This window comes from Bacillus rossius, chromosome 14 (genome assembly GCF_032445375.1).
Source record: "Bacillus rossius redtenbacheri isolate Brsri chromosome 14, Brsri_v3, whole genome shotgun sequence".
In the NCBI taxonomy this organism is placed as follows: Eukaryota; Metazoa; Arthropoda; class Insecta; order Phasmatodea; family Bacillidae; genus Bacillus; species Bacillus rossius.
The window spans coordinates 21,271,076-21,290,024 of record NC_086341.1 but is presented as its reverse complement, the minus strand read 5'-3'; the positions used below and the strand labels follow the sequence as shown (position 1 = coordinate 21,290,024).

At 35.6% G+C, this 18,949-nt stretch overlaps 1 protein-coding gene across 1 annotated transcript in view; it reads right to left on the bottom strand.

The window, feature by feature from the left end:
• LOC134538710 (major facilitator superfamily domain-containing protein 1-like) overlaps positions 1-6,779 on the bottom strand; it is a 77,519-nt gene extending 70,740 nt beyond the window's left edge. Inside the window, exons 1-2 of the mRNA XM_063380150.1 lie at positions 6,463-6,779; positions 1,107-1,257 (exon numbers count right to left, since the gene is read on the bottom strand). Coding sequence (XP_063236220.1) covers positions 1,107-1,257; positions 6,463-6,625 — 314 coding nt within the window. The 5' untranslated portion in view covers positions 6,626-6,779. The remainder of the gene's footprint in view (positions 1-1,106; positions 1,258-6,462) is intronic.
• Between the last annotated feature and the right edge of the window lie 12,170 nt (positions 6,780-18,949).

Genomic DNA, 18,949 nt, shown 5'->3' with positions numbered 1-18,949 from the left:
TCTCAACTGGTAGATATTGATACTCTACATGGCTCCTTTTCCTGCTAGTTAGAGCACTTCTCAACGTGAATTAGCAGTTGTACGGAAAAAAATATGATTTGGCAAATTTGCTGAAATATTAAAAATAATTTTATGCACAAAATTAAAACTTGTTTTGAATTAAGTGAATTAACTAAACAAATTTCTTTTAGAACCAACAATTATTTAATATTAATTTCCCATAAAGCATTTCATGATATAACAGGTAGAATTTATTTTAACCTATTATAAAATTTATTTTATGTTGAATTGTTTTTTTGTGATTATATTACTCTCACCATACTGATGCATTGCTACCAAATAGTTATTAATTATTTAACATAATATAAGGAATTATAAAATAAGTTTTATATTGGACTAGACGTATGCCTGATGGGAAAGTATTGGATCCTCATTTTTGTTGAATTTCAAAAAACATTGATACAACACCAATTTCCATATTTCTAACTACGAAAATGACTAACTTCCATAAAAACTTTCACCCTTCCTTTAAACCCTTAGGGAATGAATTTTCAAAAATCCTTTCCTAGTGCTCATCTACCTTAACTAAGTAACTGCTAAACAAAATTAAATACTTCTAGATTTACCGGTTTGAGGTTTTTTTTTAAGTAGATTTTATTGTACTGCATTCTTTAGTTTTATTTTTTGCATTTATGTGTGAAATTGAGAAGAACCAATTGCTTTTTTTTCTTAATCAATGATTTAGTAAACAATTTGATTAAAACATTCACAAGGGGGAGATAACGGGATTTAGGAGGAGGTTGCGAAAGAGTGTGTATGAACGAACTGTCAAGGAAAGTCTCGTCGACATCAAAGTCATTAGAGATGATGATAGATGAGATGAGTATGGAGCTTTGGCAGAATGCATAAGTAGGTGAGATGGGAGTACCCTGAGAGAACCAATTAGCTGACTGCAACCTCCACCAGGTTCACAATATAAAAAAAAACCTCTGGTGCGATCCTGCCGGGGATCGAACCCGCAGCGTTTAAGCAGTAGTCCAGATCTACTGCACGGCTAATAGCGAACAGAACGATCCAGCAAGCAGCCGAAACAGTGGAGAGCCCACCTGTCCATCAGAAAGCCGCCCACCATACACAGGACAACGTTGGGCCAGGAGTACCACGAGTACAGGTACACAAACTGCGACGTCGACATTCCCAGGTCCGTCATGAAGTTGTCTTGCAACGCACCCGGGTTATCGTAGCAGAAACACGAACCTATGCAACAAACCAAACACACAGTTATTCTTTTCATGTTTATGTATGTATGTATGTATACACACTTTTATATATATACATACACAGCGAGAGAGAGAGAGAGAGAGAGAAAGAGAGAGAGAGAGAGAGAGAGAGAAAGAAAGCTAATGCCCGGCATGCGTTGCAATACCTGAATAAATTTTTTTTTGTAATTTGTTTGACGAAGGTACACATATACAAAGCATGTCTGTATCTTTTTCTCTCTAATTCTGTATCTCTCTATTACTCCCTCTAATTTCTCTATCCTTTACATATCTATATATATATATATATATATATATATATGTCACACTATACCAATGAACAAATTAAAAATCTAGGTTTCTATCTATCTATATTTTTATCTATCTTTTTACCAGTCCCAGGTGTGACATACGTATACAAAAATACGTGTGTATTTGATTGCAATGTTGTGTCAAAATTTCAAAGCAATCGGTGAAGAACTTTCGTAAATTTAAGATTTTGAAATAACGAACATTGTAAATATATAAAAATTAATTAGACAAAAAATATTTTAAAAAGTGTCTATAAATAGAGGAGAAGGTGGTAATATGGACCCCCATTTAGTTTTATGAAATTTACTTGTAACTTTACAGCTTCAATCAATTTTTTGATGCGTGGATAACTTCATTAACTTATTATACACACATTTATTGCATTTAATGAAATTTATTTATACCTACAAATGATCTGGCATGAGTTGTTTCGCAAAGTGCGAAAATGCCTACTTACCCATACATGCTGGTAATATGGACCCCTAATAGTCAACATAATATTTAAATTGTATTAAGACAACACAGACCATTCAAATTCAATTCTATGGCACAATAGTCATACCTAAATACTTAAATACCTAAATTAAAATGTAAAGTCCACTTAAATAAAATGTTTAGCAACAAAAATCACACATATAGGAAATGTCCTTTTCAGCCCCAGCACATTCACTGTGTGCCCATGGTTGCACATCTCGCACCTTACCCACAATTCTCCCCTGCAGTCATCAGTAAATGCCCCTTCACAAAACATGCAGAGAGAATCTTCTGTATCTGGAGCCTTTCCTCCCACTGAGACTTCAAGGGGTGACTCTGTCTTAGCATCATCTAATGCACACAATGCGTAAGAGTCAGTATCAGAACATGATCCTTCGAATGCCAGTCTCCTTTTCTTAGTTCGTTTTATAGTTCTTGGGCGCTGAAAGACAACACCAGACGTAGTTGGTTGAGTCTGAGTCTGAGTCTGCTCAGTTGTTGTAGGTTGACAGACACCTACACATCTTCCTCGACCTGTTCTTTTTTTCGACAGCTTCGCTTCTTTTTCTTGAATTGCCACCTGTAAAGCAGTTTTATACGGGGACCCAGTAATTATATTTGCGGATGATGGTTTCCTACCACGTTTTGATTTATGTTTGAGTCGAGGTAGACGCTGAATACCCTTAGGTGAAATAAGAGACGACTTGTTGCCAACTTGAGAAGTAGGGCTAATGGCCGCAGTCGATGCAATCGGTGAAGACTGCATGGGTATGGAGATTAAGGTTGGTGGATTGTTGGACACAGTAGAGATGCTGGAAGTTTGGCTTTGTGCATTAAGAATCTCAGCAGCTTGTTGCGCAGCAAGAAATTCTGATTCTGGAAAAATATTGCGGTTACATGCCCAGATACCAGTCACTCGGAATCCATTCACTGCAATAGATGCCCTCGTGCATTCTAAGTAGGCCTTTCCGAACAGACCTGCAATGTCAAATGGTCCCAGACGTTTCTCTCCATTGAATAGCTCTTGTCAAATGAAATCACTGTAGTAAGATTTCAATGGCCCCATGAATATTCTGTCTAGAGGTTGAAGTTTGTGCATAGTGTGGGCTGGCAAAGATAGGATGAGAACGTGATTGTCCCGTGCCAAATTGATTACGTCCAGGTTTTTTGTGTGTGAGTAATGCCCATCCAAGATTATGAGAACTGGGTTTTCCTTCGTGGGTTTCGTTTTGTCAAAGAAGTGTTGAAGCCATTCAGTGAAGATGTTTGCCTGAACCCATCCTGAAGGGTGAGCTCTTCCTATTGCACCAGGTGGAGCACCCCTCATCAGCAAATCGCTCATGTTCTTCCGAGGAATAATAAGCATTGATTTAAGAAATAAATTATAAATCGCAGACATTAAATAAAATAAGAAAAATTTACAGTTCCTAAATTATTTCTTGTAATAAATAGGCCCGATAAAAATGCATGTAATATGGACCCCAGGTCCATATTACAGACATTCCAGGGGGTCCATAATACCGACAGCACCATGTTGGATTTGGAATTCAATAGTACATAGAGAAACAGAAAATATTGAACTCTGATAATATACTGTTACAGCCTCAATATTACCCTCTAAGATAAAATAAAAACATTTCTTGTTATGCAAATTAAACTTAAATTAGAATAAAATTTTACTTACCTTGTAAAAGTTTTCACAATATTAGAAACTTTCCTTGCCTCGCTGTTCATATAATGCGACACTACTGGTTTGCTGCGACATCTACCTGCTGTTGGCACTTCATAAAGAGATAGTTCATGCAATGACCAAAAGAGTGCAGCACGTCACTGCTTGGAAATTGAGGGGGTCCATAAAATCAGCGGGGTCCATATTACCACCTTCTCCTCTACCAGTTGAACCACTGTCAGGACTTTTTCAGGAAATATTAATAAAATTTACTTCCTACTTTTTTTACATCTCAGGGTTATTTTTTATACATTCTAATACAAAGGATACCCACTACACACAGGGATCTGCAGATTTTCATTTAAGAAAGAGCAGAAAAATTTTTCAGACATAATTTTTAAGTCCACTATCTACAACTTCTGACAATGTACAACTATACAACTAAATGTGGTGTTAATAAAACAAAATGCAAGAGAGCAAAGTTAAAGTTTTGTGAATTCCAGCACCGTTACGTACTGTTTATTTAATGACTTTTTTGTGACTAGTCATTCCGTTTTTTTTCTGTGCTTTGTAACTTGTAGATACCCTGTAACTTAGGTACCAAATAGAAATTATTAGTATGTATAAATTTTATTTTTGTTCATGTGATCAATGATTCTTTTTTGTCTCTGTTAGACAAATAATGCTAGAACATTTACCATTCTCTAATGAATGGTAAATAATAGTAAATACAATAATTATAAAGATATGGTTATTACCCATAAAACCACGTAAGATAAAATATCTACACAATTACTATGGCAAAAAGAGGATTTCCTGGAGACCTTTTAAGTATCAAATTAGCCTATTGTATACTTACATACTCTTAGGATTCACTTACTCAGTTAAGGCAGCCAGATCAATATGTTTTTAGGGGAAAAATCTAACATCGTTGCTTTTCCATAAATAAAGAAATAAAATTCCATACCCCCTTTGATTTTAGGTTTTACGTATGAAAAACCTTTGTGAAAATATACTCATTTATACAAGAAGTGAATCCGAATATATATATATATATATATAATTTTTTTTATCTTGATTATTTTTAGTTATTCTGTAAAACACCCAAGCTATTAATACTGTATTATTTTGTTTGCTAACGGAGACAGATTTATTTTTCAGTGGTAAATTGTACAAATCATAGTTTTTCTGTGAATCAAAATTATAAAATTTAAAAAAAATTTTTTAACACACAAAGGACGTTCCTCTATTTACTCTGAAAACAGGGATTTCCAATTTGCTACCGGGTTCTGAGAAATTATCATATATAAGCTAAATTAGGGATAATATTCTTACAGTTCAGCTTTTCTGTGAAGTAATAATAAATTCCGAAAATTTATGTATGTATACATTTTCCGTATACTAGAGATTTTCCTGTATTTACCCTAAAATAAGCATCTTTATATTCAAAGTGGTTTGTGAGAAATTGCCATTTACTTATAGCTTTCATTACAATACCTATGCATTTACATGGCCAATACACATTGTTTTTAAATTTATATTTTATATTTGGTAGCCTGTGCAGTTATGTGGCAGCCATCATTGTGTTTTAGAGCAGTAATTTATTCTGTGGCTCCCAACATATAAGTACATGTATATTTTGTAGATAGATTCTGTAACACAGTGGAAGGTAAATCGAAATTTAAAAAAATTATAAAAAAGCAAGACCCTACTGGGCATTCAAACCCAAGCGTCAACCCGCCAGGGATTTTTTTTAGTAGTTAGGAGGCGTGACGCACTGAATTGTTACATTTTGATAACATCTAGCCTGACATACAAAAAGGAATTTTTACGTTTGATACACATAATGACAATTCCTTTTATATGTCAGGTTGCATGCTATAACACATAATGAGTAGGCGCTTCGTGCTTCCATACTGCTAAAATAATCTCTGTCAAGTGTTCATGACATATGGGTTTTGAGGTACAGTAGGGACTCCCAATTTTTTTTAAATATCTAATTACCTTACAATGTGTAACAATTTTCACACTCAAAATATACACGTTATTAAGTATGGAAAGTTCAGCAAACACAATTAAAGCACAACATGTTGGTGGCCGCGACAATGCACACGTATTGTAATGTAAGCTATAAACAGTAATTTCCCAGAAACCAATAGGAATTTAGAAACACTGTTTTCAGGGGAAATATAGGAACAACTCTGCTTTTCGAAAACAGTATTTTCAGAATTGTATTATTTCTTTACGGAAAAGCAGCTATGTACGATTAATGCCTCTGTAGGAATATAGCACAGTTGTGTTTGTTTTCTAAATAACAGGGATGATTCATGTCAGTACACTACGGCCCAAGACTCTTTACCACCTTAATTAAGCAAGGAATTTCTGAGAACAGAGCATGAAAACAGAGGAACATCTATTCATAAACACATTTACAATTGTATAATTGTTTTTACAGATAATAAGCGACACTTAGCCTACAATTTACAGTTTCAAAATGTTGATGTTGCGAGTAGTCGAAAGTTGTTCCGAAAGTGGGTTATTTAATAATGGTGATTGGTGATTGCAATGGAGTTTTGTGCAATGATTAAAAAATGTACTATTTTGTGTCATTTTAATTTCGAAAAAAAGAATATTATTCATTTATCTAAAATTACACTAGAGAATAACCACCATGTGTCTCACCCTTCAGACTTTTATACTTATACCCTCATCATAATATTGTAGTATTGCAATCAAAAACTAACTTACCAAACCCAATAAGACACATCAACATTAGGGCCAAAAAGCGATGCAGGGCATGATTGGGATTGCAACATGGGGTAGCTCCACATCCTGTTAACCCTTGTTCTTCATCTTCACTATTACTAATCAACGGCTCCGTTCCCGGATCCACATTTATGCTCCCCTCCATTTCCACAAAAATTAAAAATAAATCTTAAAAACAAAAAACTCCTTCACAGTCAAGTACACATTTTGAAAGTATGGATCCTCAGTTCAAACAACGACGTATATGTCGTTCAGTTCAACAATGACAACTTGGGGCTCTGTCAAATGTCAACAATGGACAATTTGGTCACAGATAACATGAACAAGGAAAAACAAATGTGAGATGTGGAACCCAATTTCCAATATATTTGGAAATCACAGACGAATAATGGAACCAGATTTTTTATGACTAATATCGGTAATTGTTTTGCCCAAATTAGTATCAAATTAGTGAATATATTACATTTTGAAATTTTACTTTTATACGAAATGTTCACCCACATTTGTAGGGTAGGTATTGAGGAATTAATATTCAGTATTATGTTCAAAGATTTTTGTACAAACTGTTGATGCAAGCAGTCTATAACCATCATTAGTGAATTTTTAAAGCCAATTCCCATCAAATAGTTACTCAAAACAATATTTGTCCTTGCGCTTTTATTTTAGTGAAGAAACAAAAATAAGTGTTTATGGTTGGTATTCATATTTATGTCTTGAGTAATTCCTTTGTCTAGAAATTATTATATGCAATATTATTTAAATGTTAGTGTGCTATAGACCCTGCTTGATATTTTCTCAAGTGATCACAAACAGGACGGTCTTAACGAAAACCATCTTATTTTGGTCCCAAATTTCTTAATTCTGAGAGGGCATTCTTTTGTCTTATAATCGTTGCTTGAGAACACCAATGTAGAAGAATGTTTCATAGTCGCTGAGACGTGCTTAAGAACGCGAATAAGACTGTCTTTGTCAAAACTGTTGCATACAAGTTTCAAGCAATTGCTTTTTCAGATTACAATGTAGAAAATGGCCGACTCTCGGGAACAAAGTATTTTTTAACTTATATAAATCTTGTATGAAGTAGGTACTGAAGCAATTTGATATATGTTTTAAATGAGTTTAGTGTTTGTTTGTGACCAGTGGTTGCATTTTCGACTACTAAACAGACCTGTTTATTTACATATCGATTACAGAACGAGTACAATGAGTATGGAAGACAATACGTTTAATGATGTTTGATTATATATATATATATATCAATCACGGGCGAAAAAATTAAATCAATATAGGTGATGCTCAGAATCTATTAAAAATAATAATAATAAACGTTTGTATTACAAATTCAATAGGTAATTCATAATCACCATTACAATGCCGTCGTCCGGGTTCTCGTGTTTGAGATCCGTCGTGGTTCCTAGCGGGAAGGCTGGTTTTTTAGTGAATTGTATCCGGGAGGGCACCAGGCTAGCTCTGTGGCTAACAAAGAGTTGGGTCGTTGGGTGCGTGTGCCCCTGTGCCCCTGTGTGGCCTGCTAGGACCTTTGGCGGTGGTCGTGGTTGCTATTGATACGTTACTGGCCCTACACAGCTTAGCACGCTGATCCCTGGCTGGGTTCGAGGAGTTCACAAAATAACATACACAGGTTCGGTTTTGCACTGTCGTATACACGTCGCGCACAGAGTGTGCGGAATGGACGTTTAATTGAAATCGACAATTACACTTTCAGTTACACTTACACGATGCACATTTATTTTCCCTACACAAATTACACTAAGTTATCACTGGGCGCTCTGACACGCCGTCACTAATACTAAAATCCTCATGCCAGTCGAGGTTGAGGGGGGGAGTTCGATTGGAGGCGGCCAATCCCGAAAATTGCAAACAGTGACGCCCGGGCCCACCTGTGTGGACCGTGGCTCGCTGTGAAATTCGTTAAAAGTCTTTAAGTCGTTTTTGCTGGTGCCTGTGCACTCGGCGATTACCCAAAAGTCTTTGGTGTCGGGAGTCAGCCCGTGCCATATGCTGCACTGCCCCGTGTAATGCCTTGTGCGGGGAGTTTACGTTTATGCGGCTGGGATAGGCCCTACACCGTAAAAGGACTGGGTGCACACGCGGAGTTATTTACGAAAAATGGTTTAGAGAGTGAATATAATTACCAGTAGTGAAATCGGTGAAGACAAAGGCTGAAGACTCCCTGTGGGACGCACGTCCGTCCCGGTCCGCGAGTCACTCGGTACTGGCGTCTGGCCCTGGCACGAGGGGAGGGCTCAGCGTCCTCTCGCGCCAAAGTTTCTAAAGTTCTGTTATTCGGAAATTATTAAACTAACAAGAGATTGAAAGTGGCTCTAAATTCATACATAAAATAATAAGAATTAACCTAATACACAGATACTCTTTAGGAATTATATTTAACAAGTTTGCATTAATTAAGTTTGAATAAAGTGAGTCACACTGGAGACTGTTCATCACTTGTTGACTGCTCCAGTGGCGAGTTATACATAAAAAATGGGGAGGTCATAATTACGTTACACACTACTGACGTCCCTCGGCTTCTGGTCCCTGATTCCCCGTTTACGTAATAGTCCTGTTGTACCCGTTCTGCTCTCGTCGGTGAGGTGTGGGTCCAGGCCGACGTGGCCGGGACTGGGAAATACGGGACCTGGAGGGAGAGTGAGGTGAGGAGGAAGAATGGTAGGCGGTACAAAGGATAACTCGATGTTAACAGTTCCACGAGCCCCTTTTATTGTAGTTTTGAGAGGCTGCCGCAGCCTGGCGGATCCATCGCGGAACGAGCGCCCTTCCCACGACGACCCAGACTCCCGGAAGACCGTCCTGTCCGTTAACACGTCCCGACACAAACTGCAAATTTTCCCACATAACAATGTTCCCGATTAAAGTTGCTCCACAAAGATGCGCGACACGTGCGCGGTCCGTTACGTAAAAAGTCTCGTAATGACGGCGAAGGTTCGGCGGTTCGTGACTACTCTTACGCGTTCTAGGACGTTCGACTGGTGACTTAACTCGTAAAACTCGTGAACTCAACAGGGTGAGCGACTCGGCGGATGCAGCTCAGCTGCCACGACCACCCGTGAAGTTATCCTGTCGTCGGACCACGAGCTCAGAAGACGCGCCTCACGAGCAGCGCGGAGCGGCGAGCACGTCTGTCTACGATCGCGCCCTGAACACCACTGCCCTTCCCCGCCCGCCAGCGGGCCAAGGCCCGCGGGCCGCGGAGGAGGGGAGGAGAAATCGGCCAGCGTGGGAGAGGCCCCACCACGCGACGCGCCAGGCTGCGGCTACATTACTAGCACTGAAAAACATTTGAGAAAAGTTACAAAATTATTTACACAACTTAGCGAGACATTAATCAAAAGTAAATTTACACAAGAATTAATAAATTACGATTACATTATTTACACACTTATTGAGGTTCGCGACCATTTGAAAAATACATAAAGCAGAATTATTTGTAACACTAAAGAAGCTCACTGGCATGCTAGGGCGCACGCGGGTGCGTCCCTGGCCGTCGCACTACACAGATGGTGCACTCGTATCACAAGGGAGGACGTTGACGAGGAATAACGGCCTGAAGGAGCCGAGGAGACACTTGGGTCGACGTCACTACTTTATTTAATTTAGGCTGAAGGCCGAAAGGGGAGAACTGACAAATGTATTGATAAAAAGTCACACGTAAGTGACCCGACACTCCTACGTCGCGGGGTTTTTAATTAAAAGTGATGTTATCATTAAATTACATTTAATTTATAATGTACAGGAATCGCGGTGGCTGGTTAATTAGGTTGTGGCCTTTTATGCTACCTGTTCCGGCGCTCGCCTGACTCAGGTGGGCTATGGCTAGGGGTGCGTTCTGTTAGCGGGGTTGGATACTGGTGGTTGCAGGTCGGGCTTTAGGGTGGCCTTCGGTCGGACGACGTCAACAACTTCAATCAGAGACTCGGTAGATTAATGATTAGAGAGTGTGGTTTCGAACCCAGAGGCAATATGTGGATTTGGTTAATATCTTTCCATTGACAAATGTAATTTTTTTATTACAGTTTATTTAAGAAAATATATTAACAATTTGTATTCATCTAATTTATACAATATCTTTAAATAGGTACATAGCTCAGTCCATTGGTTTGGTTATATCATACTCAGTAGGTTTTGTGACATACAGTGGTCTTTATAAATTATAAGATCACAAGTAACTTAAACAAGAAAAAATTAACCTATACAACCTATAATAAACTATGAAAATGAATGTCACATTATTGTTGAATTAAAGAACACTTCATAAGAACTTAACTAACACGCCTGTATATATAGGAGATGGTTTTCATTCACATAAGTACTGGCTCCCGCGTTAAGAATTATCGCAAGAACATGAATAATAAGGCACAATACTACGCACAATTAGTCCACCCGCCTCACAGTGGTGTCGTGAGGGAGCGGGAGATCAAGGCATTTGTCCTGTTATCCCTATTCACTGGCGGCTAACTTCTTCAAAACATGCATAGATAAGCTTGTGTTACGATATGACAAATGCCTCGATAGTTTTGGCTTTTATGTATTAAAATAAGTAAGACCCTACTGTACTTTTGGTGGTAGAATTACTGTGTTACGTAAATTTCCTTTTTTTATATAGCCTTTCGGAGGTTGAAAAAAAAAACAGCCCTCGTAACTAGTTTCAAATTCAATATCATTAAGTCTAAAATTCCACAAAATATTTTAAATACTATGACAACTTAGATAATCATTTGCATGTGACGTGCAAAAGTAAAAAATCAAATATTATTCATAGGTTCCATAATTTTAGAATAAACTTCTGAAAATTTATAACATTTTGCATGGAGGAAATAATACAGGCTTGACTATGTACATTTAACGAAAAGGACGTACATTTTCACGAACATTCAATTCAGTATGATGCGGTTGCCAATTTACGATAGGATTTAATGCCTTCAACAGTCTTTGGCTCCAAAAGTCTTTGGCTCCAACAGTATTTGGCTCCAAAAAGTCTTTTGGCTTCAACAGTCTATAGCTCCAATTGTCTCTGGCTCCAGCCATCTTAGGCCTAGCTGCTATTTGGCTACGAGACTAGGAGGCTACGAAGCTACGAGACTACAGGATGACAAGACTGCAAGGCTTCAACTGACTACGAGGCTACAAGGCTACTAGGCCACAAGTCTGCGATGCTAAAAGTCTACGAGGCTACGAAGGTACAAGACTACAAGGCTTCAATTGGCTACGAGGCTACAAGGCTACTAGGTCACAGGTCTACGAGGCTCCAACAGCCATTGGCTCCATCAGTCTTTGGCTCCAACAGTATTTGGCTCCGAAAAAAGGTATTTCGATCCATCAGTCTTTGGTTCCAAAAGTATTTGGCTCCAAAAAAAAATACTTTGGCTCCATCAGTCTCTCGCTCCAAAAGTCTGTAAAATTTCGTGACTCATTAAGCAAATAATAATATTAAAATTCGTGCCGAGATAGATTTCTCAGAAATTACCAGAAGAACTTGGAGAACCCCAGCAGAAGTCTCGACAGGAATAATAATAATGAGCACATGAAGAATACCATGAAAATTTTGACAGGAATAATCAGGAGCACACGAAGAAAACTAATGCACGTTTTCCTTAATCAATATCAGCAAATTACAGAAAAAATAAAAAAAATAATAAATAATGAAAAAAAAAAATTACAATAACATCTGCCAGCTTGTGAACTTCTCCTTCGTTGAGCAAGGATAGAGTTCTAGAACACGCCAGAATTTGGTGGCCGGAATTGAAGTAATCCATGATGGCAGCCGGAAATGACATAATACCATGATGGCCGTCGGAAATGACATAATCCAAGAAGGCGTCGGAAGTCAAGGTTAAGGTCATCCGAGATGGCGATCACAATTTCCAAAATACCTACCCCCAATCCCTCTTCCTATACATTCCTACCTTTTTGAAGTTTTTTTTCTGACATCGAGTGAAAATAGCATTGGAATATGCCGATTAAAGTGTTTTAAATTAGCAAATAACCCGCGGCATTGCTCTCGCGATTTCATGGTAGTGCTATAATCTGACCAATGAAAGAAAAGTATGTGATTTATCCCAAACATTTTTTATAAATAAAAAAGACACAGTAAAACGTTAGGTGCATAAAATATTGATGTATTAACAAAAACTTTTAAAAGTAATACTATCTAAATTGGTTATGCGTAAGTCTTTATAATTTTTAGTACATATCAAGTATCTAATATAGTAACTTCCGTTTTAGTGTGTTTTGAGGAATTATTTTATCTTAATGAAATCACAGATATTTTTGATTTCATAAGGTAGCCAATTTACAAATAATGTAAAACACGTTCCTATTTCATTTTTGTTGACATTGTTCCATCGTTTATAATTAAGTATATATAGATATCCTCAAAATAATTAAATCAATTCACCTTATAACCGATACCTTCATTATTTTACGATTTTTAAACAATCGCATCTTTCTTCGAAATTTAGAGTAGAGGTAACAACAATTTTTTGAACGTATTTCTTGATTCTATGTTACGATTAGTATTACTTAAACAAAAACCTAAATTTGTTTACCCCTCTTCTCGTTTCCCACTTATGAGAAAATTCATAACTACAAATTGAGTAAAAATTACAATATTCGTTAACCAAATAAAACCAAACTCATCCGTTATTTTCTTCCACATGTGATATAAAAATTAATTTTAATTACTTACATTTATATTAACTTTAAATTTATCTTGCGAATAGAATTTAGTAGATCCAACAAATTATTTTTAAAATAATAGTCTATTTACTAATGTTACTACATAAGATGTGATATTACGGATAACGTTGAAAAAGGGAAGGTAGCAGGTATGTTTATTAATCATTGTCAATATCTTAAGTTTGATTTGATCCAAAGGTATTGTTTTTTAATGTTAAAACCATATTTAAATTCTATCATCCCTATAGAGTATAATTTTAAGCAAGTTGCTAAAAGGAGGTGAGTGATTTTGAAGTTTATAAATAATACCGCATAGGTAAAAGAACCACTTGACTTACTCCCTTTTCATCCCTTTTGCGGTTGAATAGCCTATAGTAAAATGTTTAAGCTAAAAAAACATATTAAATCATATAGTATACGTTATTATAGCTCAGTTTCTTTCCTCCAGCATAATTTGCTTGGATAGATGATTTATGACTATAAAAATTAAAGTATCACCATTTCTCTGAATTTGGGATAGAATTTCGAAGAACGGTAAATGAATTCAAAGAAATTAATTAAGTTATTCTTGCTGCTCATTTTCTTACATCCAGACTGACTGGTTATGGAGATATGATAGTTTTATAAAAAAATTAACCCCTTTTCATCCCCTAAATTTCGAAATCCAGAAAAATAAAAAAAATATATTGAAACAAATCATTACTATATTTTCTCGTTATTCATTCTTAATCTTTAACCCTTAGCCTATATCTAGTATATTATGAATAAAGCATTTTTTTTTTCTTAAAACTAAACTTACCCCTTTTTCACAACCTTTAGAGGCGGAATCTCGCAAAGTGTTCAATTAATAATGTATGTAATATTATTTTTATTATAATTACCAAATATTAAAGTGGTTTTTATTTAATTTCTGGGATACTATATCTTGAAATAAATCACTTAAAAAACGAATTTCTCTGAATAAAAAAATACAAATCTCTAAATGCAAGTTGTTTCTTATTAATTTCTTAGCTCTAGTTCTAGTTTAATCATACGGGTTAATTTATCATTTTTAAACCATACTTACTTTTTACACCAGGGGTTGCAATTCGCAAAATGAAAAAAAAAATTGTGGGTGGAAGTTTTTGAGTGTTTATTATCTATACGCAAAATATATTTTAATGCCGGATTAGACTTATAGAAATGATAGTTTACTTAAAACCATATTTACCCCAGTTTTGCCCATAAGAAGTAGAATTTCGTAAAATGGTAAAATTGTGTTTAGTAGTTTTCGTATGTTAATTATCGGACCCAATATTTTTTGTAAACGGTGATTAGCTTTGGAGATATAATAATTATTTTTAAAAATATATTTAACACTTTTCCCCCTTAGGGGTTAAATTTCGCAAAACGGTAAAATTGTAGTTGGTAGTTTTCGTATTTTTTAGTGTGAGCCTATCCCTATTTTTGAAATTAAAGAGATTGTGAGATGTAATTGATTCTTTTAAACATATATTTACCTCTTTTTTACCCCTAAGGGGTTAAATTTTGTAAAATGGTAAAATTGTGGTTGGTAGTTTTCGTATATTTATTACTGTAGGTACCCAATATATTTTTAAACTTTGATTAGCTTCGGAGATATAATTCATTATCTTAACACAATATTTACCTCTTTTTAACCCCTCAAGGGTAAAATTGTTTTTGGTAGTATTCGTATGTTTATTTTTGATACCCAAAAACTTTTCTAATGCTTGATTAGATTCGGAGAATTAATTACTTATATCAAAACCATATATACCTATTTTTTCACCTTTTAGAGGTTGAATTTCGCAAAATGATAAAATTGTGTTCAGTTTTTTTGGTATATTTATCATTGTTATTCAGTATAGTTTATTATACTTGATCAGCTTCGGAGATATAATTAACTATCGTAAAACAATATTAATACATTTTAAACCCACTTATGGGCGGGATAATTTAATTATCTATAGCCTAGTGTTTAAGTTAGTGAAAACATTGCCGTTAAAAAGTATTAATCAAAATCCAAGTAGTTTTCGAAAGATACTGTAATAAACAGACAAACAAACAAATTAATTTAACTAGATTTTTTATTTCTTAATAATGTTAGTAACCGTTTCCAATAGTTTATTTTCCCTTCAAAATTTTACCCAATGTACAACCATTTTAACTCGAACAGTTTTATTGTTAGTATAAACAACATTACCCAGTTAAAGCATTATTCAAAGAATTTAACAACACGTATTATTTTCATATAACATTTCACTGATTGAGTTACGAGCCTAAATTGTATGGTATGTGTGCTTGCATAAGTAGTAATTTACAATATCCCCCAGACAAATAGAGCACATAATTTTTTAACATACTGCATGTACATATTCATAAACAAATTAATGTATATTACACACACACACACACACACATACACACACATAAACACACACACACACATATATATATATATATATATATATATACCTCGGAGGCACAAGACAATATGTCCACTTGTGGGCAAAATGCACTTTTAACTATAAACTTGACCCCCGTCTGACTTTTTTTCTGGTGGCATACAACAGTGAGTGTCAAAAATTCACATATTTTGAGTAGAAAATAGTTGAGTAAATAAAAGAGGCACTGTTTAAAATTCTGTGAACTGTTCTCGCGAAGAAATATGGTTTATGTGACATAGTGTCTTATGCCTCTGAGGTGCAGATAAATATACTCAGACACACACAAGGTGAAACTGAACGTGACTGACAGATGCGGGAATTTTGTTCAACAAGTTTAAGTTCGAAGTCTCTTCTCCTGCCTTCCCCCCCCCCTCTTTCTTCTACAACCGACACCCACTGTGGTGGTACAGCTGGGTGTTTGCTTCGCCATCTTTTCCTTCGCCGCAAAGCCGGCTCTCACAGGAGCGAACTCCGAGGCCCTAATTGGACAGGCGACCAGCTAGCAATCTCTGCTCGCGGGGCGGCGTACGTACGTACCGGGCCAATTAGGACACAGTAATTGGGGGAAGGAGGGGGGGGGGTGGGAACCGAAGTTGGGGTGGCGAGGCGTGAGGGGTTTCGCTAATCCGCCGCGTGAAAGCGTCGAAACTGTAGGGAAGGAGAAACTACGCGAAAGTATTGTGTGTGTGTGTGTGTGTCAACTCCTCCCACTTCCCCCACGTTCTGAGCGAGGTTGAATATGAAATTCGTGGCAATTTATTTCCTGCGTTCCAAATTGACAGCAATTTTTTTTTATTAATTTTCGAAATATGAATCTCCACACACACACACAAATACACACACACACGGAATAATTGACGAATTTCAGACGGTTGGTCCAAATAAATGTGTAGGGGCACATTATTATTGTTGTATGTTTGTTGTAAAAACTGTATCAACGTATTGTGTTTTCGTGACTGGTTGTGATTCTTTCAGGTTCATTTCTACTTGTCGGCACACAAATCGCAGCAAAAGGTTTTTTTTTTTAATTTTTTTTGCGGAAGTAAATACATTAATGGCCTGGCCGAATAAGGCACTGTCTCCTCTCGCAGACTGCCAACGGTGACAAAGAAAAATCGCGCATACACGGGCGTACCTTGCTGCAGTCCAATTTGGCGTAAATTATATTGGCTCCTACTCAAGACTGTTGAAAATGCACGCAATTTGTTTAACGACGTCCGTGATCATGCCACCATCTCGCCTGGTCTTCTGAAAAGGGATAAAAAGATAAAAATAAGATTTCTAAGCTGAATTACAAAGCATTTCGAGAAGATTAATTTATTGTTCAAAACGATGAATATTAATTTTAGCCCCGATATTACACTCTTCACGAAACATTAGAATTTTTTTTTTGCGCTGCCGCAAACCTTAATTTTGTTTGCGTTTGTGTCTAATGTGCAGGGGAGGTTATTTGTTTGTTTTTTTAAAGCCATTTGATTGTTATCGTTCGTAGTTTGTTTTATAATATCAATTACAATTTTATTTTTCGATCCTAGTTTCCAAAAAGACGAAGTTTTCTTCGTATCAAAGGGAACATTGCGATCAATATAACAGCGAGAAGTTTCATGTGCTCCTCATTTAACTCGATCTATTACATTGCCAGAAAGGCATAGTTACGCAGCACAGCTTAACTAGTGTGAGTGAGCATGTAAAGGCAGCCATATTTTAAAACAAATATTTGCTTGAGAAGAAAGTTCTCATCAGGTTACCCAGGAGTCTCAGTCTCAACTCAGTCTCAATGTCTATGTTTATATTTCGTTTTTTTATATGGGGTCTTAAAATTAAGCTTAAGGCTATCACACCTACACAATTATTATGAATCGTCTAGCCCTAAACAAATCAGTTCATATATTTTATTAACCTTTTGTTTTTCTGCAGCTACATAACTTGCATTTGGTCATCCTTTGTAGTTATGGTTTTGTTGACGTTAAACCAGCCAATCATATTGGCCTAGTTACTCCCAAATTGACAACAGTGAACATATTTGTAAAAATTTATAAAACTCATTTTAAAAACAACTTAAAATCCACAATGATTCAAGATTTTAAGTGGGAATTATTTATGATCATTACAAATCAGTTAACATTTTTATTTATTGCATGTGAATTTTTTAAATAACTACAAATCAATAGTTATTTTTGTAACTTTACAAAAATAGGAATAATTATTCTAATAATTTTTGTTACATGACTATCAATATACTTTTGGAAAATTTCGATTTGATTAATCCTAGGGTTATAGTTTTAACATTTTTTTTTAATTTCAAGACAATAGCTGCAGCAGTTTTTGAGTAAAATAGTTTCGTACAGAGAAAAATGTTTTCAACGTTGTATTTAGATAAATTAAATTAAAATCTAACAGGAAAATTATTTAATATGTAGGTAATAAATAAAATATCACATAAACTTTGTTCTTTTTATGTTATATTTATATAATGATTATTAAAGTATTCATAAGCACAGAGGCATAAACCACCATGGAAACTCTATACGAATATTAATACTGAATACATGGTCAACACGCACGACACTTAAGAAAAGCTATAATTACATGCAGGCTAAGGAAATTCATTAGATTATAATAGCGCTCTTTTGGCTAATCAGACGGTAGGCATGGTGGTATTTTATGTTTCACTTTCACTCGTGTTCAAGTACAAGCCCTGAATCATATATAATTATTATCGGCTTACGGGAGGAAAGGAATTAGTAGTACTTACGCAACAGGGTATAATTTACTATTGACAAAGAAATATGTCCTCTCAGAAATCGACGTATGATTCAACACACAAACAACAAATTCAAGCGGGCAAGCTATAGAACGAAACTCGTCTCAATATTTGTACGCTTGCCATGAACATAATTAGAAAAGCTTCAAATATTTAAATGTTGTGATAGTTTTTGTATAATTAAATAGTTAAATATTCTTCAGGCTTTGGGTAAAGTTCATAAAAATGTAGTGAAATACGTTGGGCGATATATATGTATATATGTATATATGTATATATGTATATATGTATATATGTATATATATTTATATATATTAACAAAGCATTGAAAAAAATATTGAGTCTACTTATATGACCTTATTTTCACGAAACTTATTAATGTATTCAATTTATCGATTCGTTAGTTGGACAAATTCTGGTTTTGACAAAATAAACTTAGAATATGAGATAGGATGTAATATCAACTTATAAAACTTAACAGGTTGGGAACTGAAAATAATTACTCTTTCTCGAAGCTGCAGGAGAGGGAAAATACGGTAAA